The 25,987-nt window shown below is 49.7% G+C and overlaps 1 protein-coding gene across 1 annotated transcript in view; it reads left to right on the top strand.

The window, feature by feature from the left end:
• The window catches only part of CFAP221 (cilia and flagella associated protein 221), a 169,069-nt gene that overhangs the window by 82,183 nt on the left and 60,899 nt on the right, over window positions 1-25,987 (top strand). Inside the window, exons 7-8 of the mRNA XM_068246325.1 lie at window positions 3,771-3,874; window positions 21,011-21,170. Coding sequence (XP_068102426.1) covers window positions 3,771-3,874; window positions 21,011-21,170 — 264 coding nt within the window. The remainder of the gene's footprint in view (window positions 1-3,770; window positions 3,875-21,010; window positions 21,171-25,987) is intronic.

Below are 25,987 nucleotides of genomic sequence, written 5' to 3'. Positions count from 1 at the left end.
CTCTCTGCAGTGCACACTACACTGCTAACGTCCCATGTGTAATAGCTCTGTCATATTGCTGTATGTCACATGTCCTGTGTCTTTCTGCACTGCACACTACACGGCTAACGTCCCATGTGTCATAGCTCTGTCATATTGCTGTATGTCACATGTCCTGTGTCTTTCTGCAGTGCACACTACAGTGCTAACGTCCCATGTGTCATAGCTCTGTCATATTGCTGTATGTCACATGTCCCATGTCTCTCCGCAGTGCACACTACACTGCTAACGTCCCATGTGTCATAGCTCTGTCATATTGCTGTATGTCACATGTCCTGTGTCTCTCTGCAGTGCACACTACACTGCTAATGTCCCATGTGTCATAGCTCTATCATATTGCTGTATGTCACATGTCCTGTGTGTCTCTGCAGTGCACACTACACTGCTAACGTCCCATGTGTCATAGCTCTGTCATATTGCTGTATGTCACATGTCCTGTGTCTCTCTGCCGTGCACACTACACTGCTAACGTCCCATGTGTCACAGCTCTGTCATATTGCTGTATGTCACATGTCCTGTGTCTTTCTGCAGTGCACACTACACTGCTAACGTCACATGTGTCATAGCTCTGTCATATTGCTGTATGTCACATGTCCTGTGTCTCTCTGCAGTGCACACTACACTGCTAACGTCCCATGTGTCATAGCTCTGTCATATTACTGTATATCACATGTCCTGTGTCTCTCTGCAGTGCACACTACACTGCTAACGTCCCATGTGTCATAGCTCTGTCATATTGCTGTATGTCACATGTCCTGTGTCTCTCTGCAGTGCACACTACACTGCTAACGTCCCATGTGTCATAGCTCTGTCATATTGCTGTATGTCACATGTCCTGTGTCTCTCTGCAGTGCACACTACACTGCTAACGTCCCATGTGTCATAGCTCTGTCATATTGCTGTATGTCACATGTCCTGTGTCTCTCCGCAGTGCACACTACACTGCTAACGTCCCATGTGTCATAGCTCTGTCATATTGCTGTATGTCACATGTCCTGTGTCTCTCTGCAGTGCACACTACACTGCTAACGTCCCATGTGTCATAGCTCTGTCATATTGCTGTATGTCACATGTCCCGTGTCTCTCCGCAGTGCACACTACACTGCTAACGTCCCATGTGTCACAGCTCTGTCATATTGCTGTATGTCACATGTCCTGTGTCTTTCTGCACTGCACACTACACGGCTAACGTCCCATGTGTCATAGCTCTGTCATATTGCTCTATGTCACATGTCCTGTGTCTCTCCGCAGTGCACACTACACTGCTAACGTCCCATGTGTCATAGCTCTGTCATATTGCTGTATGTCACATGTCCTGTGTCTCTCTGCAGTGCACACTACACTGCTAACGTCCCATGTGTCATAGCTCTGTCATATTGCTGTATGTCACATGTCCTGTGTCTCTCTGCAGTGCACACTACACTGCTAACGTCCCATGTGTCATAGCTCTGTCATATTGCTGTATGTCACATGTCCTGTGTCTCTCTGCAGTGCACATTACACTGCTAACGTCCCATGTGTCATAGCTCTGTCATATTGCTGTATGTCACATGTCCTGTGTCTTTCCGCAGTGCACACTACACTGCTAACGTCCCATGTGTCATAGCTTTGTCATATTGCTGTATGTCACATGTCCCGTGTCTCTCCGCAGTGCACACTACACTGCTAACATCCCATGTGTAATAGCTCTGTCATATTGCTGTATGTCACATGTCCTGTGTCTTTCTGCACTGCACACTACACGGCTAACGTCCCATGTGTCATAGCTCTGTCATATTGCTGTATGTCACATGTCCCATGTCTCTCCGCAGTGCACACTACACTGCTAACGTCCCATGTGTCATAGCTCTGTCATATTGCTGTATGTCACATGTCCTGTGTCTCTCCGCAGTGCACACTACACTACTAACGTCCCATGTGTCATAGCTCGGTCATATTGCTGTATGTCACATGTCCTGTGTCTCTCCGCAGTGCACACTACACTGCTAATGTCCCATGTGTCATAGCTCTGTCATATTGCTGTATGTCACATGTCCCATGTCTTTCTGCAGTGCACACTACACTGCTAGCGTCCCATGTGTCATAGCTCTGTCATATTGCTGTATGTCACATGTCCCATGTCTCTCCGCAGTGCACACTACACTGCTAATGTCCCATGTGTCATAGCTCTGTCATATTGCTGTATGTCACATGTCCTGTGTCTCTCTGCAGTGCACACTACACTGCTAACGTCCCATGTGTCATAGCTCTGTCATATTGCTGTATGTCACATGTCCCGTGTCTCTCCGCAGTGCACACTACACTGCTAACGTCCCATGTGTCATAGCTCTGTCATATTGCTGTATGTCACATGTCCTGTGTCTCTCCGCAGTGCACACTACACTGCTAACGTCCCATGTGTCATAGCTCTGTCATATTGCTGTATGTCACATGTCCTGTGTCTCTCTGCAGTGCACACTACACTGCTAACGTCCCATGTGTCATAGCTCTGTCATATTGCTGTATGTCACATGTCCCGTGTCTCTCTGCAGTGCACACTAAACTGCTAACGTCCCATGTGTCATAGCTCTGTCATATTGCTATATGTCACATGTCCCGTGTCTCTCTGCAGTGCACACTAAACTGCTAACGTCCCATGTGTCATAGCTCTGTCATATTGCTGTATGTCACATGTCCCGTGTCTCTCTGCAGTGCACACTACACTGCTAACGTCCCATGTGTCATAGCTCTGTCATATTGCTGTATGTCACATGTCCCGTGTCTCTCTGCAGTGCACACTACACTGCTAACGTCCCATGTGTCATAGCTCTGTCATATTGCTATATGTCACATGTCCCGTGTCTCTCTGCAGTGCACACTACACTGCTAACGTCCCATGTGTCATAGCTCTGTCATATTGCTATATGTCACATGTCCCGTGTCTCTCTGCAGTGCACACTACACTGCTAACGTCCCATGTGTCATAGCTCTGTCATATTGCTATATGTCACATGTCCTGTGTCTCTCTGCAGTGCACACTACACTGCTAACGTCCCATGTGTCATAGCTCTGTCATATTGCTATATGTCACATGTCCCGTGTCTCTCCGCAGTGCACACTACACTGCTAACGTCCCATGTGTCATAGCTCTGTCATATTGCTGTATGTCACATGTCCTGTGTCTCTCCGCAGTGCACACTACACTGCTAACGTCCCATGTGTCATAGCTCTGTCATATTGCTGTATGTCACATGTCCCGTGTCTCTCCGCACTGCACACTACACTGCTAACGTCCCATGTGTCATAGCTCTGTCATATTGCTGTATGTCACATGTCCTGTGTCTCTCTGCCCTGCACACTACACTGCTAACGTCCCATGTGTAATAGCTCTGTCATATTGCTGTATGTCACATGTCCTGTGTCTTTCTGCACTGCACACTACACGGCTAACGTCCCATGTGTCATAGCTCTGTCATATTGCTCTATGTCACATGTCCTGTGTCTCTCCGCAGTGCACACTACACTGCTAACGTCCCATGTGTCATAGCTCTGTCATATTGCTGTATGTCACATGTCCCATGTCTTTCTGCAGTGCACACTACACTGCTAACGTCCCATGTGTCATAGCTCTGTCATATTGCTGTATGTCACATGTCCCGTGTCTCTCCGCAGTGCACACTACACTGCTAACGTCCCATGTGTCATAGCTCTGTCATATTGCTGTATGTCACATGTCCTGTGTCTCTCCGCAGTGCACACTACACTTTGCCGCTACGCTGCAGCTGTCCCGTGGATTTTGAATTTCGGATAGTTTATATTCAGCATCACAAAGACTTCGACGTGTCTCCGACCTTAGGTATGTCCTGCATGACCTCACACGCATGTTCCGGGCCTATAGCATGTTTCTGTGATATTAGGTATGTTGTGCGCTGCCATACCTCAGCCCTGTGACTCCGCCCATCCAGCACTGCCCTCAGGGTTCTGTTCTGATGGATGTCAGCCAATGAGCAGATCACTGCCCATCAGAGGGGGCGGAGTCACATAGGGGTAGCAGGAGGTCATATGCTAATTTCTTTTACTTTTATAGGTTCTCAGCCACACCTGCAGTTTGCACACAGCCAATGGGGTGTGAGCAGCTGATCTGCATACAGGTTCCAGCAGAAAAGCACTTTTAGAAGGAAAGAAATCAGAAATGACAGCCTCCATATCCTCCTCACTTTAGGTTCCCTTTAACTAACAAACTTGCTACATCTGTGTACAGGAAGGTAACTGGGGAGAAGTTTACATATAATCAATAGATATGAACGCTGTGAGAGATTTACTGCCTGCATTGTGTACAGTTCCTCCCTCATAAATCACCAGCAGGGTGTGAGAAGAATGTGGACGTCACCTGACTGCTCCCATGCGTCTCCAATTCCCCATCACAAGAGACTCCTCCCCCCAGGTTCTTGGTCCGCCCTCCCACCTGCTGCCCAATCACAGGAGACTCCTCCCTCCCCCCCTCCTCCTCAGCATCATGGTCCACTCAATTACCCTATCACAGGAGACTCCTCCTCCCCCTAGGATCATGGTCCGCCTTCCCACCTGCTGCCCAATCACAGGAGACTCCTCCCACCTCAGATTCATGGTCCGCCCTCCCACCTGCTGCCCAATCACAGTAGACTTCTCCCCCCACCCTCCTTAGCATCATGGTCCACTCTCTTACCCTATTACAGGAGACTCCTCCTCCCCTCAGGATCATTTCCCACCTGCTGCCCAATCACAGGAGACTCCTCCCACCTCAGGATCATGGTCTGCTCTCTTACCCTATCACAGGAGACTCCTCCTCCCCTCAGGATCATTTCCCACCTGCTGCCCAATCACTGGAGACTTCTCCCAACTCAGGATCATAGTCCGCTCTCTTACCCAATCACAAGGGACTCCTCCCCCCCCCAGGATCATGATCCGCCCTCCCACCTGCTGCCCAATCACAGGAGACTTCTCCCCCCCCCCCTCCTCAGCATCATGGTCCACTCTCTTACCCTATTACAGGAGACTCCTCCTCCCCTCAGGATCATTTCCCACCTGCTGCCCAATCACTGGAGACTTCTCCCACCTCAGGATCATGGTCCGCTCTCTTACCCAATCACATGGGACTCCTCCCCCCCAGGATCATGGTCCGCCCTCCCACCTGCTGCCCAATCACAGGATACTTCTCCCCCCTCTCCTCAGCATCATGGTCCACTCTCTTACCCTATTTCAGGAGACTCCTCCTCCCCTCAGGATCATTTCCCACCTGCTGCCCAATCACTGGAGACTCCTCCCACCTCAGGATCATGGTCCACTCTCTTACCCAATCACAAGGGACTCCTTCTTCCCTTCAGAATCATGGTCTGCCCTCCCACCTGCTGCCCAATCACAGGAGACTCCTCCTTCTCCTCAGGATTATGGTCCACTCTCCCACCTGCTGCTTAATAACAGGACGCTCCTCCTCCTCAGGATCATGGTTCGCTCTCCCACCCAATCACAGGAGACTCCTCCTTCTCCTCCGGGCCAAGGTTTCCCCTCCTACCTGCTGCCCAATCACAGGAGGCTCCTCCCCCTCAGCATCATGGTCCACTCTCCCACCCAATCACAGGAGACTCCTTCTTCTCCTCCCTGCCACCTGCTGCCAGGCTCAGGATCCTGGTCTGCTTGCTTTGGGGTCACACACTGACCAGACCAGAGGGAGGTGTGTGAGCTGCTTTGCACCTTCTGCCAGAAAATGACTTCTGTGAATATAATTATCGTTTGAGAAATATTTTCTAATTCACAGGAATGACGTGAAGGATTTGCTCCTGTGTGTTTAATTTTACATTTCACAGCAGGAAGCATGAAAGATAGTGGCTGTAACCGGATTATCGGGATAATTAGCGTCAGAGAGACTCATTATAGTGATGAGATCTGCACAAGTTTATGATCACTGTTTAGTGTAACCAGGTTTATGCTAAACTTGTTTCAGAGGCTAAAAATGTTGTTATTGATCTACAGCCGTAAAATAATAAAACCCGTAATGGCTTTCCCTCCATCTCTCTGTACACATGAGATGCGGCCTCATCCATGCGTGGGGCTGATTACATACAAGGCTTCTGGACACGGCTATACGGGGTGCACATGTATGATGTCTTCTGCTGTACTTATCATACCTCACTGCTCCTCATATCTCACTGCTCCTCATATCTCACTGCTCCTCATATCCCACTTCTCCTCATATCTCACTGCTCCTCATATCTCACTGCTCCTCATATCTCACTGCTCCTCATATCTCACTGCTCCTCATACCTCACTGCTCCTCTTACCTCACTGCTCCTCATATCTCACTGCTCCTCTTACCTCACTGCTCCTCATATCTCACTGCTCCTCATATCTCACTGCTCCTCTTATCTCACTGCTCCTCATATCTCACTGCTCCTCTTACCTCACTGCTCCTCTTACCTCACTGCTCCTCTTTCCTCACTGCTCCTCATATCTCACTGCTCCTCATATCTCACTGCTCCTCATGTCTCACTGCTCCTCATATCTCACTGCTCCTCTTACCTCACTGCTCCTCATATCTCACTGCTCCTCATATCCCACTTCTCCTCATATCTCACTGCTCCTCATATCTCACTGCTCCTCATATCTCACTGCTCCTCATATCTCACTGCTCCTCATACCTCACTGCTCCTCTTACCTCACTGCTCCTCATATCTCACTGCTCCTCTTACCTCACTGCTCCTCATATCTCACTGCTCCTCATATCTCACTGCTCCTCTTATCTCACTGCTCCTCATATCTCACTGCTCCTCTTACCTCACTGCTCCTCTTACCTCACTGCTCCTCTTTCCTCACTGCTCCTCATATCTCACTGCTCCTCATATCTCACTGCTCCTCATGTCTCACTGCTCCTCATATCTCACTGCTCCTCTTACCTCACTGCTCCTCATATCTCACTGCTCCTCATATCTCACTGCTCCTCATATCTCACTGCTCCTCATGTCTCACTGCTCCTCATATCTCACTGCTCCTCATACCTCACTGCTCCTCATACCTCACTGCTCCTCTTACCTCACTGCTCCTCATATCTCACTGCTCCTCATATCTCACTGCTCCTCTTATCTCACTGCTCCTCATATCTCACTGCTCCTCTTACCTCACTGCTCCTCTTTCCTCACTGCTCCTCATATCTCACTGCTCCTCATATCTCACTGCTCCTCATGTCTCACTGCTCCTCATATCTCACTGCTCCTCTTACCTCACTGCTCCTCATATCTCACTGCTCCTCATATCTCACTGCTCCTCATATCTCACTGCTCCTCATGTCTCACTGCTTCTCATATCTCACTGCTCCTCATATCTCACTGCTCCTCATGTCTCACTGCTCCTCATATCTCACTGCTCCTCTTACCTCACTGCTCCTCATATCTCACTGCTCCTCATATCTCACTGCTCCTCTTACCTCACTGCTCCTCATATCTCACTGCTCCTCATATCTCACTGCTCCTCTTACCTCACTGCTCCTCTTACCTCACTGCTCCTCATATCTCACTGCTCCTCATATCTCACTGCTCTTCATATCTCACTGCTCCTCATACCTCACATCTCAGTCTCACTGCTCCTCATACCTCACTGCTCCTCTTACCTCACTGCTCCCCATATCTCACTGCTCCTCATACCTCACATCTCAGTCTCACTGCTCCTCATACCTCACTGCACCTCTTACCTCACTGCTCCTCATATCTGACTGCTCCTCATACCTCACTGCTCCTCATATCTCACTGCTCCTCATATCTCACTGCTCCTCATACCTCACTGCTCCTCATACCTCACTGCTCCTCCTATCTCACTGCTCCTCTTATCTCACTGCTCCTCATATCTCACTGCTCCTCATATCTCACTGCTCCTCATATCTCACTGCTCCTCATGTCTCACTGCTCCTCATGTCTCACTGCTCCTCATATCTCACTGCTCCTCATATCTCACTGCTCCTCATGTCTCACTGCTCCTCATATCTCACTGCTCCTCTTACCTCACTGCTCCTCATATCTCACTGCTCCTCATATCTCACTGCTCCTCTTACCTCACTGCTCCTCTTACCTCACTGCTCCTCATACCTCACTGCTCCTCATACCTCACTGCTCCTCCTATCTCACTGCTCCTCTTATCTCACTGCTCCTCATATCTCACTGCTCCTCATATCTCACTGCTCCTCATATCTCACTGCTCCTCATGTCTCACTGCTCCTCATGTCTCACTGCTCCTCATATCTCACTGCTCCTCATATCTCACTGCTCCTCATGTCTCACTGCTCCTCATATCTCACTGCTCCTCTTACCTCACTGCTCCTCATATCTCACTGCTCCTCATATCTCACTGCTCCTCTTACCTCACTGCTCCTCTTACCTCACTGCTCCTCATATCTCACTGCTCCTCATATCTCACTGCTCTTCATATCTCACTGCTCCTCATACCTCACATCTCAGTCTCACTGCTCCTCATACCTCACTGCTCCTCTTACCTCACTGCTCCCCATATCTCACTGCTCCTCATACCTCACATCTCAGTCTCACTGCTCCTCATGCCTCACTGCTCCTCTTACCTCACTGCTCCTCATATCTCACTGCTCCTCATACCTCACTGCTCCTCATATCTCACTGCTCCTCATATCTCACTGCTCCTCATACCTCACTGCTCCTCATACCTCACTGCTCCTCCTATCTCACTGCTCCTCATATCTCACTGCTCCTCATATCTCACTGCTCCTCATACCTCACTGCTCCTCATATCGCACTGCTCCTCATACCTCACTGCTCCTCATACCTCACTGCTCCTCATATCTCACTGCTCCTCATATCTCACTGCTCCTCTTACCTCACTGCTCCTCATATCTCACTGCTCCTCATATCTTACTGCTCCTCATATCTCACTGCTCCTCTTACCTCACTGCTCCTCTTACCTCACTGCTCCTCATATCTCACTGCTCCTCATATCTCATTGCTCCTCATATCTCACTGCTCCTCATACCTCACATCTCAGTCTCACTGCTCCTCATATCTCACTGCTCCTCTTACCTCACTGCTCCTCTTACCTCACTGCTCCTCATATCTCACTGCTCCTCATATCTTACTGCTCCTCATATCTCACTGCTCCTCATATCTCACTGCTCCTCATATCTCACTGCTCCTCATATCTCACTGCTCCTCATACCTCACATCTCAGTCTCACTGCTCCTCATACCTCACTGCTCCTCTTACCTCACTGCTCCTCATACCTCACTGCTCCTCATACCTCACTGCTCCTCATACCTCACTGCTCCTCAGATCTCACTGCTCCTCATATCTCACTGCTCCTCTTACCTCACTGCTCCTCATATCTCACTGCTCCTCATATCTTACTGCTCCTCATATCTCACTGCTCCTCATATCTCACTGCTCCTCATATCTCACTGCTCCTCTTACCTCACTGCTCCTCTTACCTCACTGCTCCTCTTACCTCACTGCTCCTCATATCTCACTGCTCCTCATATCTCACTGCTCCTCATACCTCACATCTCAGTCTCACTGCTCCTCTTACCCCACTGCTCCTCATACCTCACTGCTCCTCATACCTCACTGCTCCTCATACCTCACTGCTCCTCATATCTCACTGCTCCTCATATCTCACTGCTCCTCATATCTCACTGCTCCTCTTACCTCACTGCTCCTCATATCTTACTGCTCCTCATATCTTACTGCTCCTCATATCTCACTGCTCCTCATATCTCACTGCTCCTCATATCTCACTGCTCCTCATATCTCACTGCTCCTCATATCTCACTGCTCCTCTTACCTCACTGCTCCTCTTACCTCACTGCTCCTCATATCTCACTGCTCCTCATATCTCACTGCTCCTCATATCTCACTGCTCCTCATACCTCACATCTCAGTCTCACTACTCCTCATACCTCACTGCTCCTCTTACCTCACTGCTCCTCATATCTCACTGCTCCTCATACCTCACTGCTCCTCATATCTCACTGCTCCTCATATCTCACTGCTCCTCATACCTCACTGCTCCTCTTACCTCACTGCTCCCCATATCTCACTGCTCCTCATACCTCACATCTCAGTCTCACTGCTCCTCATACCTCACTGCTCCTCATATCTCACTGCTCCTCATACCTCACTGCTCCTCATACCTCACTGCTCCTCATACCTCACTGCTCCTCCTATCTCACTGCTCCTCATATCTCACTGCTCCTCATATCTCACTGCTCCTCATATCGCACTGCTCCTCATACCTCACTGCTCCTCATATCTCACCGCTCCTCATACCTCTTTGCTCCTCTTACCTCACTGCTCCTCATACCTCGCTGCTCCTCTTACCTCGCTGCTCCTCTTACCTCGCTGCTCCTCATATCTCACTGCTCCTCATACCTCACTGCTCCTCATACCTCACTGCTCCTCATATCTCACTGCTCCTCTTATCTCACTGCTCCTCATACCTCACTGCTCCTCATACCTCACTGCTCCTCATACCTCACTGCTCCTCATATCTCACTGCTCCTCTTATCTCACTGCTCCTCATACCTCACTGCTCCTCATATCTCACTGCTCCTCATACCTCACTGCTCCTCATACCTCACTGCTCCTCATATCTCACTGCTCCTTATATCTCACTGCTCCTCTTATCGCACTGCTCCTCATACCTCACTGCTCCTCTTACCTCACTTCTCCTCATATCTCACTGCTCCTCATATCTCACTGCTCCTCATACCTCACTGCTTCTCATATCTCACTGCTCCTCATACCTCACTGCTCCTCATATCTCACTGCTCCTCATATCTTACTGCTCCTCATACCTCACTGCTCCTCATATCTCACTGCTCCTCATATCTCACTGCTCCTCATACCTCACTGCTCCTTTTACCTCACTGCTCCTCATATCTCACTGCTCCTCATATCTCACTGCTCCTCATATCTCACTGCTCCTCATACCTCACTGCTCCTCATACCTCACTGCTCCTCATACCTCACTGCTCCTCTTATCTCACTGCTCCTCTTACCTCACTGCTCCTCTTACCCCACTGCTCCTCTTATCTCACTGCTCCTCATATCTCACTGCTCCTCATATCTCACTGCTCCTCATATCTCACTGCTCCTCATATCTCACTGCTCCTCATACCTCACTGCTCCTCTTATCTTACTGCTCCTCTTACCCCACTGCTCCTCTTACCCCACTGCTCCTCTTTTCTCACTGCTCCTCATATCTCACTGCTCCTCATATCTCACTGCTCCTCATACCTCCCTGCTCCTCATACCTCGCTGCTCCTCATATCTCGCTGCTCCTCTTACCTCGCTGCTCCTCTTACCTCGCTGCTCCTCATATCTCACTACTCCTCATACCTCACTGCTCCTCATACCTCACTGCTCCTCATATCTCACTGCTCCTCTTATCTCACTGCTCCTCATACCTCACTGCTCCTCATATCTCACTGCTCCTCATACCTCACTGCTCCTCATATCTCACTGCTCCTTATATCTCACTGCTCCTCTTATCGCACTGCTCCTTATACCTCACTGCTCCTCTTACCTCACTTCTCCTCATATCTCACTGCTCCTCATATCTCACTGCTCCTCATATCTCACTGCTCCTCATACCTCACTGCTCCTCATACCTCACTGCTCCTCATACCTCACTGCTTCTCATATCTCACTGCTCCTCTTATCTCACTGCTCCTCATACCTCACTGCTCCTCATACCTCACTGCTCCTCATACCTCACTGCTTCTCATATCTCACCGCTCCTCATACCTCTTTGCTCCTCTCACCTCACTGCTCCTCATATCTCACTGCTCCTCTTATCTCACTGCTCCTCATATCTCACTGCTCCTCATACCTCACTGCTCCTCATATCTCACTGTTTCTCATATCTCACTGCTCCTCATATCTCACTGCTCCTCATATCTCACTGCTCCTCATACCTCACTGCTCCTCATAACTCACTGCTCCTCATATCTCACTGCTCCTCATACCTCACTGCTCCTCTTACCTCACTGCTCCTCATACCTCACTGCTCCTCATAACTCACTGCTCCTCATATCTCACTGCTCTTCATACCTCACTGCTCCTCATACCTCACTGCTCCCCATATCTCACTGCTCCTTATATCTCACTGCTCCTCATACCTCACTGCTCCTCATATCTCACTGCTCCTTATATCTCACTGCTCCTCATATCTCTCTGCTCCTCATACCTCACTGCTCCTCTTACCTCACTGCTCCTCTTACCTCACTGCTCCTCATACCTCACTGCTCCTCATATCTCACTGCTCCTCATATCTCACTGCTCCTCTTATCTCACTGCTCCTCTTATCTCACTGCTCCTCTTTTCTCACTGCTCCTCATACCTCACTGCTCCTCATACCTCACTGCTCCTCATATCTCACTGCTCCTCATATCTCACTGCTCCTCATATCTCACTGCTCCTCATATCTCACTGCTCCTCATACCTCACTGCTCCTCATATCTCACTGCTCCTCATATCTCACTGCTCCTCATACCTCACTGCTCCTCATATCTCACTGCTCCTCATACCTCACTGCTCCCCATATCTCACTGCTCCTCATACCTCACTGCTCCTCTTATCTCACTGCTCCTCATACCTCACTGCTCCTTATATCTCACTGCTCCTCATACCTCATTGCTCCTCATATCTCACTGCTCCTTATGTCTCACTGCTCCTCATACCTCACTGCTCCTCTTATCTCACTGCTCCTCATACCTCACTGCTCCTCTTATCTCACTGCTCCTCTTATCTCACTGCTCCTCATACCTCACTGCTCCTCATATCTCACTGCTCCTCATACCTCACTGCTCCTCTTATCTAACTGCTCCTCTTATCTCACTGCTCCTTTTATCTCACTGCTCCTTATATCTCACTGCTCCTCATATCTCACTGCTCCTCATACCTCACTGCTCCTCTTATCTCACTGCTCCTCTTATCTCACTGCTCCTCTTATCTCACTGCTCCTCATACCTCACTGCTCCTCATATCTCACTGCTCCTCATATCTCACTGCTCCTCATACCTCACTGCTCCTCATACCTCACTGCTCCTCATACCTCACTGCTACTCATATCTCACTGCTCCTCATATCTCACTGCTCCCCATATCTCACTGCTCCTCATACCTCACTGCTCCTCTTATCTCACTGCTCCTCATACCTCCTCTTACCTCACTGCTCCTCATATCTCACTGCTCCTCATATCTCACTGCTCCTCTTACCTCACTGCTCCTCATATCTCACTGCTCCTCATATCTCACTGCTCCCCATATCTCACTGCTCCTCATATCTCACTGCTCCTCTTACCTCACTGCTCCTCTTTCCTCACTGCTCCTCATATCTCACTGCTCCTCATATCTCACTGTTCCTCTTACCTCACTGTTCCTCTTACCTCACTGCTCCCCATATCTCACTGCTCCTCATACCTCACTGCTCCTCATATCTCACTGCTCCTCATATCTCACTGCTCCCCATATCTCACTGCTCCTCTTATCTCACTGCTCCTCTTATCTCACTGCTCCTCATATCTCACTGCTCCTCATATCTCACTGCTCCTCATACCTCACTGCTCCTCATATCTCACTGCTCCTCATATCTCACTGCTCCCCATATCTCACTGCTCCTCTTATCTCACTGCTCCTCTTATCTCACTGCTCCTCTTATCTCACTGCTCCTCATATCTCACTGCTCCTCATATCCCACTGCTCCTCATACCTCACTGCTCCTCATACCTCACTGCTCCTCATATCTCACTGCTCCTCATACCTCACTGCTCCTCATATCTCACTGCTTCTCATATCTCACTGCTTCTCATATCTCACTGCTCCTCATATCTCACTGCTCCTCCTACCTCACTGCTCCTCATATCTTACTGCTCCCCATATCTCACTGCTCATTATACCTCACTGCTCCTCATACCTCACTGCTCCTCATACCTCACTGCTCCCCATATCTCACTGCTCCTCTTATCTCACTGCTCCTCTTATCTCACTGCTCCTCATATCTCACTGCTCCTCATATCTCACTGCTCCTCATACCTCACTGCTCCCCATATCTCACTGCTCCTCTTATCTCACTGCTCCTCTTATCTCACTGCTCCTCATATCTCACTGCTCCTCATATCTCACTGCTCCTCATACCTCACTGCTCCTCTTACCTCACTGCTCCTCATACCTCACTGCTCCTCTTATCTCACTGCTCCTCTTATCTCACTGCTCCTCATACCTCACTGCTCCTCATATCTCACTGCTCCTCATATCTCACTGCTCCTCTTTTCTCACTGCTCCCCATATCTCACTGCTCCTCATACCGCACTGCTCCTCATATCCCACTGCTCCTCTTATCTCACTGCTCCTCTTATCTCACTGCTCCTCTTATCTCACTGCTCCTCTTATCTCACTGCTCCTCATATCTCACTGCTCCTCATACCTCACTGCTCCTCATATCTCACTGCTCCTCATATCTCACTGCTCCTCTTATCTCACTGCTCCCCATATCTCACTGCTCCTCTTATCTCACTGCTCCTCATATCTCACTGCTCCTCATACCTCACTGCTCCTCATATCCCACTGCTCCTCTTATCTCACTGCTCCTCTTATCTCACTGCTCCTCTTATCTCACTGCTCCTCATACCTCACTGCTCCTCTTATCTCACTGCTCCTCATATCTCACTGCTCCTCATACCTCACTGCTCCTCTTACCTCACTGCTCCTCATACCTCACTGCTCCTCATATCTCACTGCTCCTCTTATCTCACTGCTCCTCATACCTCACTGCTCCTCATATCTCACTGCTCCTCATATCTCACTGCTCCTCTTATCTCACTGCTCCCCATATCTCACTGCTCCTCTTATCTCACTGCTCCTCATATCTCACTGCTCCTCATATCCCACTGCTCCTCATACCTCACTGCTCCTCATACCTCACTGCTCCTCTTATCTCACTGCTCCTCATACCTCACTGCTCCTCATATCTCACTGCTCCTCATACCTCACTGCTCCTCATATCTCACTGCTTCTCATATCTCACTGCTCCTCATATCTCACTGCTCCTCATATCTCACTGCTCCTCATACCTCACTGCTACTCATATCTCACTGCTCCTCATATCTCACTGCTCCCCATATCTCACTGCTCCTCATACCTCACTGCTCCTCTTATCTCACTGCTCCTCATACCTCCTCTTACCTCACTGCTCCTCATATCTCACTGCTCCTCATATCTCACTGCTCCTCTTACCTCACTGCTCCTCATATCTCACTGCTCCTCATATCTCACTGCTCCCCATATCTCACTGCTCCTCATATCTCACTGCTCCTCTTACCTCACTGCTCCTCTTTCCTCACTGCTCCTCATATCTCACTGCTCCTCATATCTCACTGTTCCTCTTACCTCACTGTTCCTCTTACCTCACTGCTCCCCATATCTCACTGCTCCTCATACCTCACTGCTCCTCATATCTCACTGCTCCTCATATCTCACTGCTCCCCATATCTCACTGCTCCTCTTATCTCACTGCTCCTCTTATCTCACTGCTCCTCATATCTCACTGCTCCTCATATCTCACTGCTCCTCATACCTCACTGCTCCTCATATCTCACTGCTCCTCATATCTCACTGCTCCCCATATCTCACTGCTCCTCTTATCTCACTGCTCCTCTTATCTCACTGCACCTCTTATCTCACTGCTCCTCATATCTCACTGCTCCTCATATCCCACTGCTCCTCATACCTCACTGCTCCTCATACCTCACTGCTCCTCTTATCTCACTGCTCCTCATACCTCACTGCTCCTCATATCTCACTGCTCCTCATACCTCACTGCTCCTCATATCTCACTGCTTCTCATATCTCACTGCTTCTCATATCTCACTGCTCCTCATATCTCACTGCTCCTCCTACCTCACTGCTCCTCATATCTTACTGCTCCCCATATCTCACTGCTCATTATACCTCACTGCTCCTCATACCTCACTGCTCCTCATACCTCACTGCTCCCCATATCTCACTGCTCCTCTTATCTCACTGCTCCTCTTATCTCACTGCTCCTCATATCTCACTGCTCCTCATATCTCACTGCTCCTCATACCTCACTGCTCCTCTTACCTCACTGCTCCTCATACCTCACTGCTCCTCTTATCTCACTGCTCCTCTTATCTCACTGCTCCTCATACCTCACTGCTCCTCATATCTCACTGCTCCTCATATCTCACTGCTCCTCTTTTCTCACTGCTCCCCATATCTCACTGCTCCTCATACCTCACTGCTCCTCATATCCCACTGCTCCTCTTATCTCACTGCTCCTCTTATCTCACTGCTCCTCTTATCTCACTGCTCCTCTTATCTCACTGCTCCTCATATCTCACTGCTCCTCATACCTCACTGCTCCTCATATCTCACTGCTCCTCATATCTCACTGCTCCTCTTATCTCACTGCTCCCCATATCTCACTGCTCCTCTTATCTCACTGCTCCTCATATCTCACTGCTCCTCATACCTCACTGCTCCTCATATCCCACTGCTCCTCTTATCTCACTGCTCCTCTTATCTCACTGCTCCTCTTATCTCACTGCTCCTCATACCTCACTGCTCCTCTTATCTCACTGCTCCTCATATCTCACTGCTCCTCATACCTCACTGCTCCTCTTACCTCACTGCTCCTTATACCTCACTGCTCCTCATATCTCACTGCTCCTCTTATCTCACTGCTCCTCATACCTCACTGCTCCTCATATCTCACTGCTCCTCATATCTCACTGCTCCTCTTATCTCACTGCTCCCCATATCTCACTGCTCCTCTTATCTCACTGCTCCTCATATCTCACTGCTCCTCATATCCCACTGCTCCTCATACCTCACTGCTCCTCATACCTCACTGCTCCTCTTATCTCACTGCTCCTCATACCTCACTGCTCCTCATATCTCACTGCTCCTCATACCTCACTGCTCCTCATATCTCACTGCTTCTCATATCTCACTGCTCCTCATATCTCACTGCTCCTCATATCTCACTGCTCCTCATACCTCACTGCTCCCCATATCTCACTGCTCCTCTTATCTCACTGCTCCTCATATCTCACTGCTCCTCATACCTCACTGCTCCCCATATCTCACTGCTCCTCTTATCTCACTGCTCCTCTTATCTCACTGCTCCTCTTATCTCACTGCTCCTCATACCTCACTGCTCCTCATATCTCACTGCTCCTCTTATCTCACTGCTCCTCATATCTCACTGCTCCTCATATCTCACTGCTCCTCATATCTCACTGCTCCTCATATCCCACTGCTCCTCATACCTCACTGCTCCTCATACCTCACTGCTCCTCTTACCTCACTGCTTCTCTTACCTCACTGCTCCTCATATCTCACTGCTCCTCATACCTCACTGCTCCTCATACCTCACTGCTCCTCATACCTCACTGCTCCTCCTATCTCACTGCTCCTCCTATCTCACTGCTCCTCATATCTCACTGCTCCTCATACCTCACTGCTCCTCATATCTCACTGCTCCTCATACCCCACTGCTCATCTTATCTCACTGCTCCTCATACCTCACTGCTCCTCATACCTCACTGCTCCTCATATCTCACTGCTCCTCATACCTCACTGCTCCTCTTATCTCACTGCTCCTCTTATCTCACTGCTCCTCATATCTCACTGCTCCTCTTATCTCACTGCTCCTCTTATCTCACTGCTCCTCATACCTCACTGCTCCTCATATCTCACTGCTCCTTATACCTCACTGCTCCTCTTATCTCACTGCTCCTCTTATCTCACTGCTCCTCATACCTAACTGCTCCTCATATCTCACTGCTCCTCATATCTCACTGCTCCTCATATCTCACTGCTCCTCTTATCTCACTGCTCCTCTTATCTCACTGCTCCTCTTATCTCACTGCTCCTCATACCTCACTGCTCCTCATATGTCACTGCTCCTCATATCTCACTGCTCCTCTCACCTCACTGCTCCCCATATCTCACTGCTCCTCATATCTCACTGCTCCTCATATCTCACTGCTCCTCATATCTCACTGCTCCTCATATCTCACGGCTCCTCTTATCTCACTGCTCCTCCTATCTCACTGCTCCTCTTATCTCACTGCTCCTCATACCTCACTGCTCCTCATATCTCACTGCTCCTCATATCTCACTGCTCCTCATATCTCACTGCTCCTCTCACCTCACTGCTCCCCATATCTCACTGCTCCTCATATCTCACTGCTCCTCTTTTCTCACTGCTCCCCATATCTCACTGCTCCTCATACCTCACTGCTCCTCATATCCCACTGCTCCTCTTATCTCACTGCTCCTCTTATCTCACTGCTCCTCTTATCTCACTGCTCCTCTTATCTCACTGCTCCTCATATCTCACTGCTCCTCATACCTCACTGCTCCTCATATCTCACTGCTCCTCATATCTCACTGCTCCTCTTATCTCACTGCTCCCCATATCTCACTGCTCCTCTTATCTCACTGCTCCTCATATCTCACTGCTCCTCATACCTCACTGCTCCTCATATCCCACTGCTCCTCTTATCTCACTGCTCCTCTTATCTCACTGCTCCTCTTATCTCACTGCTCCTCATACCTCACTGCTCCTCTTATCTCACTGCTCCTCATATCTCACTGCTCCTCATACCTCACTGCTCCTCTTACCTCACTGCTCCTCATACCTCACTGCTCCTCATATCTCACTGCTCCTCTTATCTCACTGCTCCTCATACCTCACTGCTCCTCATATCTCACTGCTCCTCATATCTCACTGCTCCTCTTATCTCACTGCTCCCCATATCTCACTGCTCCTCTTATCTCACTGCTCCTCATATCTCACTGCTCCTCATATCCCACTGCTCCTCATACCTCACTGCTCCTCATACCTCACTGCTCCTCTTATCTCACTGCTCCTCATACCTCACTGCTCCTCATATCTCACTGCTCCTCATACCTCACTGCTCCTCATATCTCACTGCTTCTCATATCTCACTGCTCCTCATATCTCACTGCTCCTCATATCTCACTGCTCCTCATACCTCACTGCTCCCCATATCTCACTGCTCCTCTTATCTCACTGCTCCTCTTATCTCACTGCTCCTCTTATCTCACTGCTCCTCATACCTCACTGCTCCTCATATCTCACTGCTCCTCTTATCTCACTGCTCCTCATATCTCACTGCTCCTCATATCTCACTGCTCCTCATATCTCACTGCTCCTCATATCCCACTGCTCCTCATACCTCACTGCTCCTCATACCTCACTGCTCCTCTTACCTCACTGCTTCTCTTACCTCACTGCTCCTCATATCTCACTGCTCCTCATACCTCACTGCTCCTCATACCTCACTGCTCCTCATACCTCACTGCTCCTCCTATCTCACTGCTCCTCCTATCTCACTGCTCCTCATATCTCACTGCTCCTCATATCTCACTGCTCCTCATACCCCACTGCTCCTCTTATCTCACTGCTCCTCATACCTCACTGCTCCTCATACCTCACTGCTCCTCATATCTCACTGCTCCTCATACCTCACTGCTCCTCTTATCTCACTGCTCCTCTTATCTCACTGCTCCTCATATCTCACTGCTCCTCTTATCTCACTGCTCCTCTTATCTCACTGCTCCTCATACCTCACTGCTCCTCATATCTCACTGCTCCTTATACCTCACTGCTCCTCTTATCTCACTGCTCCTCTTATCTCACTGCTCCTCATACCTAACTGCTCCTCATATCTCACTGCTCCTCATATCTCACTGCTCCTCATATCTCACTGCTCCTCTTATCTCACTGCTCCTCTTATCTCACTGCTCCTCTTATCTCACTGCTCCTCATACCTCACTGCTCCTCATATGTCACTGCTCCTCATATCTCACTGCTCCTCTCACCTCACTGCTCCCCATATCTCACTGCTCCTCATATCTCACTGCTCCTCATATCTCACTGCTCCTCATATCTCACTGCTCCTCATATCTCACGGCTCCTCTTATCTCACTGCTCCTCCTATCTCACTGCTCCTCTTATCTCACTGCTCCTCATACCTCACTGCTCCTCATATCTCACTGCTCCTCATATCTCACTGCTCCTCATATCTCACTGCTCCTCTCACCTCACTGCTCCCCATATCTCACTGCTCTTCATATCTCACTGCTCCTCATACCTCACTGCTCCTCATATCTCATTGCTCCTCATATCTCACTGCTCCTCTCACCTCACTGCTCCCCATATCTCACTGCTCCTCATATCTCACTGCTCCTCATATCTCACTGCTCCTCATACCTCACTGCTCCTCATATCTCACTGCTCCTTATATCTCACTGCTCCTTATATCTCACTGCTCCTCATACCTCACTGCTCCTCTTATCTTACTGCTCCTCATATCTCACTGCTCCTCATATCTCACTGCTCCTCATATCGCACTGCTCCTCATACCTCACTGCTCCTCATATCTCACCGCTCCTCATACCTCTTTGCTCCTCTTACCTCACTGCTCCTCTTACCTCACTGCTCCTCATACCTCACTGCTCCTCATATCCCACTGCTCCTCATATCTCACTGCTCCTCATATCTCACTGCTCCTCATACCTCACTGCTCCTCATACCTCACTGCTCCTCATACCTCACTGCTCCTCATACCTCACTGCTCCTCATACCTCACTGCTCCTCATATCTCACCGCTCCTTATATCTCACTGCTCCTCATACCTCACTGCTCCTCATACCTCACTGCTCCTCATACCTCACTGCTCCTCATATCTCACCGCTCCTCATACCTTTTTGCTCCTCTTACCTCACTGCTCCTCTTATCTCACTGCTCCTCATACCTCACTGCTCCTCATATCTCACTGCTCCTCTTATCTCACTGCTCCTCTTACCTCAATGCTCTTCTTATCTCACTCTTTTCGGTTATTATTGTGGGTGTACGACCGATGAGCTTATAATCCCTCATTTCCTGTGTTGTAGGAATCATTCCCGGGAACGGTGCCATCGATGTGATTGTCACATTTACTCCATCCAACTACGAAACCGCTCAGATAACTCTGGAGTTAATGCTTTCAGAATTTAATGCCAAATCGCACAGCTGCGTCTTCACTGGAAAATGCGCACCAAATCTCGGTGCTGCGTAAGTATGTCCGTGTCTCAGCCAATCCTCCTCCATGATTGTGTCCACCCATGGTTTGTCTCAGCCAATCCTCCTCCATGATTGTGTCCATCCATGGTGTGTCTCAGCCAATCCTCCTCCATGATTGTGTCCATCCATGGTGTGTCTCAGCCAATCCTCCTCCATGATTGTGACCGTCCATGGTGTGTCTCAGCCAATCCTCCTCCATGATTGTGTCCATCCATGGTTTGTCTCAGCCAATCCTCCTCCATGATTGTGTCTATCCATGGTGTGTCTCGGCCAATCTTCCTCCATGATTGTGTCCATCCATGGTGTGTCTCAGCCAATCTTTCTCCATGATTGTGTCCATCCATGGTGTGTCTCAGCCAATCCTCCTCCATGATTGTGTCCACCCATGGTTTGTCTCAGCCAATCCTCCTCCATGATTGTGTCCATCCATGGTGTGTCTCAGCCAATCCTCCTCCATGATTGTGTCCACCCATGGTTTGTCTCAGCCAATCCTCCTCCATGATTGTGTCCATCCATGGTGTGTCTCAGCCAATCCTCCTCCATGATTGTGTCCATCCATGGTGTATCAGCCAATCCTCCTCCATGATTGTGTCCATCCATGGTGTCTCAGCCAATCCTCCTCCATGATTGTGTCCATCCATGGTGTATCTCAGCCTATCCTCCTCCATGATTGTGTCCATCCATGGTGTGTCTCAGCCACTCCTCCTCCATGATTGTGTCCATCCATGGTGTGTCTCAGCCAATCTTTCTCCATGATTGTGTCCATCCATGGTGTGTCAGCCAATATTTCTCCATGATTGTGTCCATCCATGGTGTGTCTCGGCCACTCCTCCTCCATGATTGTGTCCATCCATGGTGTGTCTCAGCCACTCCTCCTCCATGATTGTGTCCATCCATGGTGTGTCTCGGCCACTCCTCCTCCATGATTGTGTCCATCCATGGTGTGTCTCAGCCACTCCTCCTCCATGATTGTGTCCATCCATGGTGTGTCTCAGCCACTCCTCCTCCATGATTGTGTCCATCCATGGTGTGTCTCGGCCACTCCTCCTCCATGATTGTGTCCATCCATGGTGTGTCTCAGCCACTCCTCCTCCATGATTGTGTCCATCCATGGTGTGTCTCAGCCACTCCTCCTCCATGATTGTGTCCATCCATGGTGTGTCTCGGCCACTCCTCCTCCATGATTGTGTCCATCCATGGTGTGTCTCAGCCACTCCTCCTCCATGATTGTGTCCATCCATGGTGTGTCTCAGCCACTCCTCCTCCATGATTGTGTCCATCCATGGTGTGTCTCAGCCTATCTTCCACCATGATTGTGTCCATCCATGGTGTGTCTCAGCCAGTCTTCCTCCATGATCGTGTCCATCCATGGTGTGTCTCAGCCAATCTTCCTCCATGATTGTGTCCATCCATGGTGTGTCTCAGCCTATCCTCCATGATTGTGTCCATCCATGGTGTGTCTCAGCCAATCTTTCTCCATGATTGTGTCCATCCATGGTGTGTCAGCCAATATTTCTCCATGATTGTGTCCATCCATGGTGTGTCTCAGCCAATCCTCCTCCATGATTGTGTCCATCCATGGTGTGTCTCAGCCACTCCTCCTCCATGATTGTGTCCATCCATGGTGTGTCTCGGCCACTCCTCCTCCATGATTGTGTCCATCCATGGTGTGTCTCAGCCACTCCTCCTCCATGATTGTGTCCATCCATGGTGTGTCTCAGCCACTCCTCCTCCATGATTGTGTCCATCCATGGTGTGTCTCGGCCACTCCTCCTCCATGATTGTGTCCATCCATGGTGTGTCTCAGCCACTCCTCCTCCATGATTGTGTCCATCCATGGTGTGTCTCAGCCACTCCTCCTCCATGATTGTGTCCATCCATGGTGTGTCTCGGCCACTCCTCCTCCATGATTGTGTCCATCCATGGTGTGTCTCAGCCACTCCTCCTCCATGATTGTGTCCATCCATGGTGTGTCTCAGCCACTCCTCCTCCATGATTGTGTCCATCCATGGTGTGTCTCAGCCTATCTTCCACCATGATTGTGTCCATCCATGGTGTGTCTCAGCCAGTCTTCCTCCATGATCGTGTCCATCCATGGTGTGTCTCAGCCAATCTTCCTCCATGATTGTGTCCATCCATGGTGTGTCTCAGCCTATCCTTCATGATTGTGTCCATCCATGGTGTGTCTCAGCCACTCCTCCTCCATGATTGTGTCCATCCATGGTGTGTCTCAGCCACTCTTCCTCCATGATTGTGTCCATCCATGGTGTGTCTCAGCCACTCCTCCTCCATGATTGTGTCCATCCATGGTGTGTCTCGGCCACTCCTCCTCCATGATTGTGTCCATCCATGGTGTGTCTCAGCCACTCCTCCTCCATGATTGTGTCCATCCATGGTGTGTCTCAGCCACTCCTCCTCCATGATTGTGTCCATCCATGGTGTGTCTCGGCCACTCCTCCTCCATGATTGTGTCCATCCATGGTGTGTCTCAGCCACTCCTCCTCCATGATTGTGTCCATCCATGGTGTGTCTCAGCCACTCCTCCTCCATGATTGTGTCCATCCATGGTGTGTCTCGGCCACTCCTCCTCCATGATTGTGTCCATCCATGGTGTGTCTCAGCCACTCCTCCTCCATGATTGTGTCCATCCATGGTGTGTCTCAGCCACTCCTCCTCCATGATTGTGTCCATCCATGGTGTGTCTCAGCCTATCTTCCACCATGATTGTGTCCATCCATGGTGTGTCTCAGCCAGTCTTCCTCCATGATCGTGTCCATCCATGGTGTGTCTCAGCCAATCTTCCTCCATGATTGTGTCCATCCATGGTGTGTCTCAGCCTATCCTTCATGATTGTGTCCATCCATGGTGTGTCTCAGCCACTCCTCCTCCATGATTGTTTCCTTCCATGGTGTGTCTCAGCCAGTCTTCCCCCATGATTGTGTCCATCCATGGTGTGTCTCAGCCAGTCTTCCCCATGGTTGTGTCCATCCATGGTGTGTCTCAGCCACTCCTCCTCCATGATTGTGTCCATCCATGGTGTGTCTCAGCCAATCTTCCTCTATGATTGTGTCCATCCATGGTGTGTCTCAGCCAATCCTCCTCCATGATTGTGTCCATCCATGGTGTATCTCAGCCAATCTTCCCCCATGATTGTGTCCATCCATGGTGTATCTCAGCCTATACTCCTCCATGATTGTGTCCATCCATGGTGTATCTCAGCCTATACTCCTCCATGATTGTGTCCATCCATGGTGTGTCTCAGCCAATCCTCCTCCATGATTGTGTCCATCCATGGTGTGTCTCAGCCACTCTTCCTCCATGATTGTGTCCATCCATGGTGTGTCTCAGCCAAACTTCCTCCATGATTGTGTCCATCCATGGTGTGTCTCAGCCAAACTTCCTCCATGATTGTGTCCATCCATGGTGTGTCTCAGCCAATCCTCCTCCACGATTGTGTCCATCCATGGTGTGTCTCAGCCAATCTTCCTCCATGATTGTGTCCATCCATGGTATGTCTCAGCCAATCCTCCTCCACGATTGTGTCCATCCATGGTGTGTCTCAGCCACTCTTCCTCCATGATTGTGTCCATCCATGGTGTGTCTCAGCCAAACTTCCTCCATGATTATGTCCATCCATGGTGTGTCTCAGCCAATCCTCCTCCATGACTGTGACCATCCATGGTGTGTCTCAGCCAATCCTCCTCCATGATTGTGTCCATCCATGGTGTGTCTCAGCCAGTCTTCCCCCATGATTGTGTCCATCCATGGTGTCTCAGCCAATCCTCCTCCATGATTGTGTCCATCCATGGTGTGTCTCAGCCAATCTTCCTCCATGATTGTGTCCATCCATGGTGTGTCTCAGCCAATCCTCCTCCATGATTGTGTCCATCCATGGTGTGTCTCAGCCAATCTTCCTCCATGATTGTGTCCATCCATGGTGTGTCTCAGCCAAACTTCCTCCATGATTGTGTCCATCTATGGTGTGTCTCAGCCAATCTTCCCCCATGAATGTGTCCATCCATGGTGTGTCTCAGCCAATCCTCCTCCATGATTGTGTCCATCCATGGTGTCTCAGCCAATCTTCCTCCATGATTGTGTCCATCCATGGTGTGTCTCAGCCAATCCTCCTCCATGATTGTGTCCATCCATGGTGTGTCTCAGCCTATCCTCCCCCATGATTGTGTCAATCCATGGTGTGTCTCAGCCAGTCTTCCTCCATGATCGTGTCCATCCATGGTGTGTCTCAGCCAATCCTCCTCCATGATTGTGTCCATCCATGGTGTGTCTCAGCCAATCTTCCTCCATGATTGTGTCCATCCATGGTGTGTCTCAGCCAATCTTCCTCCATGATTGTGACCATTCATAGTGTGTCTCAGCCAATCCTCCTCCATGATTGTGTCCATCCATGGTGTGTCTCGACCAATCCTCCTCCATGATTGTGTCCATCCATGGTGTATCTCTGCCAATCTTCCTCCATGATTGTGTCCATCCATGGTGTGTCTCAGCCAATCTTCCTCCATGATTGTGTCCATCCATGGTGTGTCTCAGCCAATCTTCCTCCATGATTGTGTCCATCCATGGTGTCTCAGCCACTCCTCCTCCATGATTGTGTCCATCCATGGTGCGTCTCAGCCAATCCTCCTCCATGATTGTGTCCATCCATGGTGTATCAGCCAATCCTCCTCCATGATTGTGTCCATCCATGGTGTGTCTCAGCCAATCTTCCTCCATGATTATTTCCATCCATGGTATGTCTCAGCCAATCTTCCTCCATGATTGTGTCCATCCATGGTGTGTCTCAGCCACTC

Source organism: Hyperolius riggenbachi, chromosome 7 (assembly GCF_040937935.1).
Source record: "Hyperolius riggenbachi isolate aHypRig1 chromosome 7, aHypRig1.pri, whole genome shotgun sequence".
Classification (NCBI taxonomy): domain Eukaryota; kingdom Metazoa; phylum Chordata; class Amphibia; order Anura; family Hyperoliidae; genus Hyperolius; species Hyperolius riggenbachi.
Note: the sequence above shows the minus strand (reverse complement) of the source record. Positions and strands in the feature narration are given on the sequence as shown.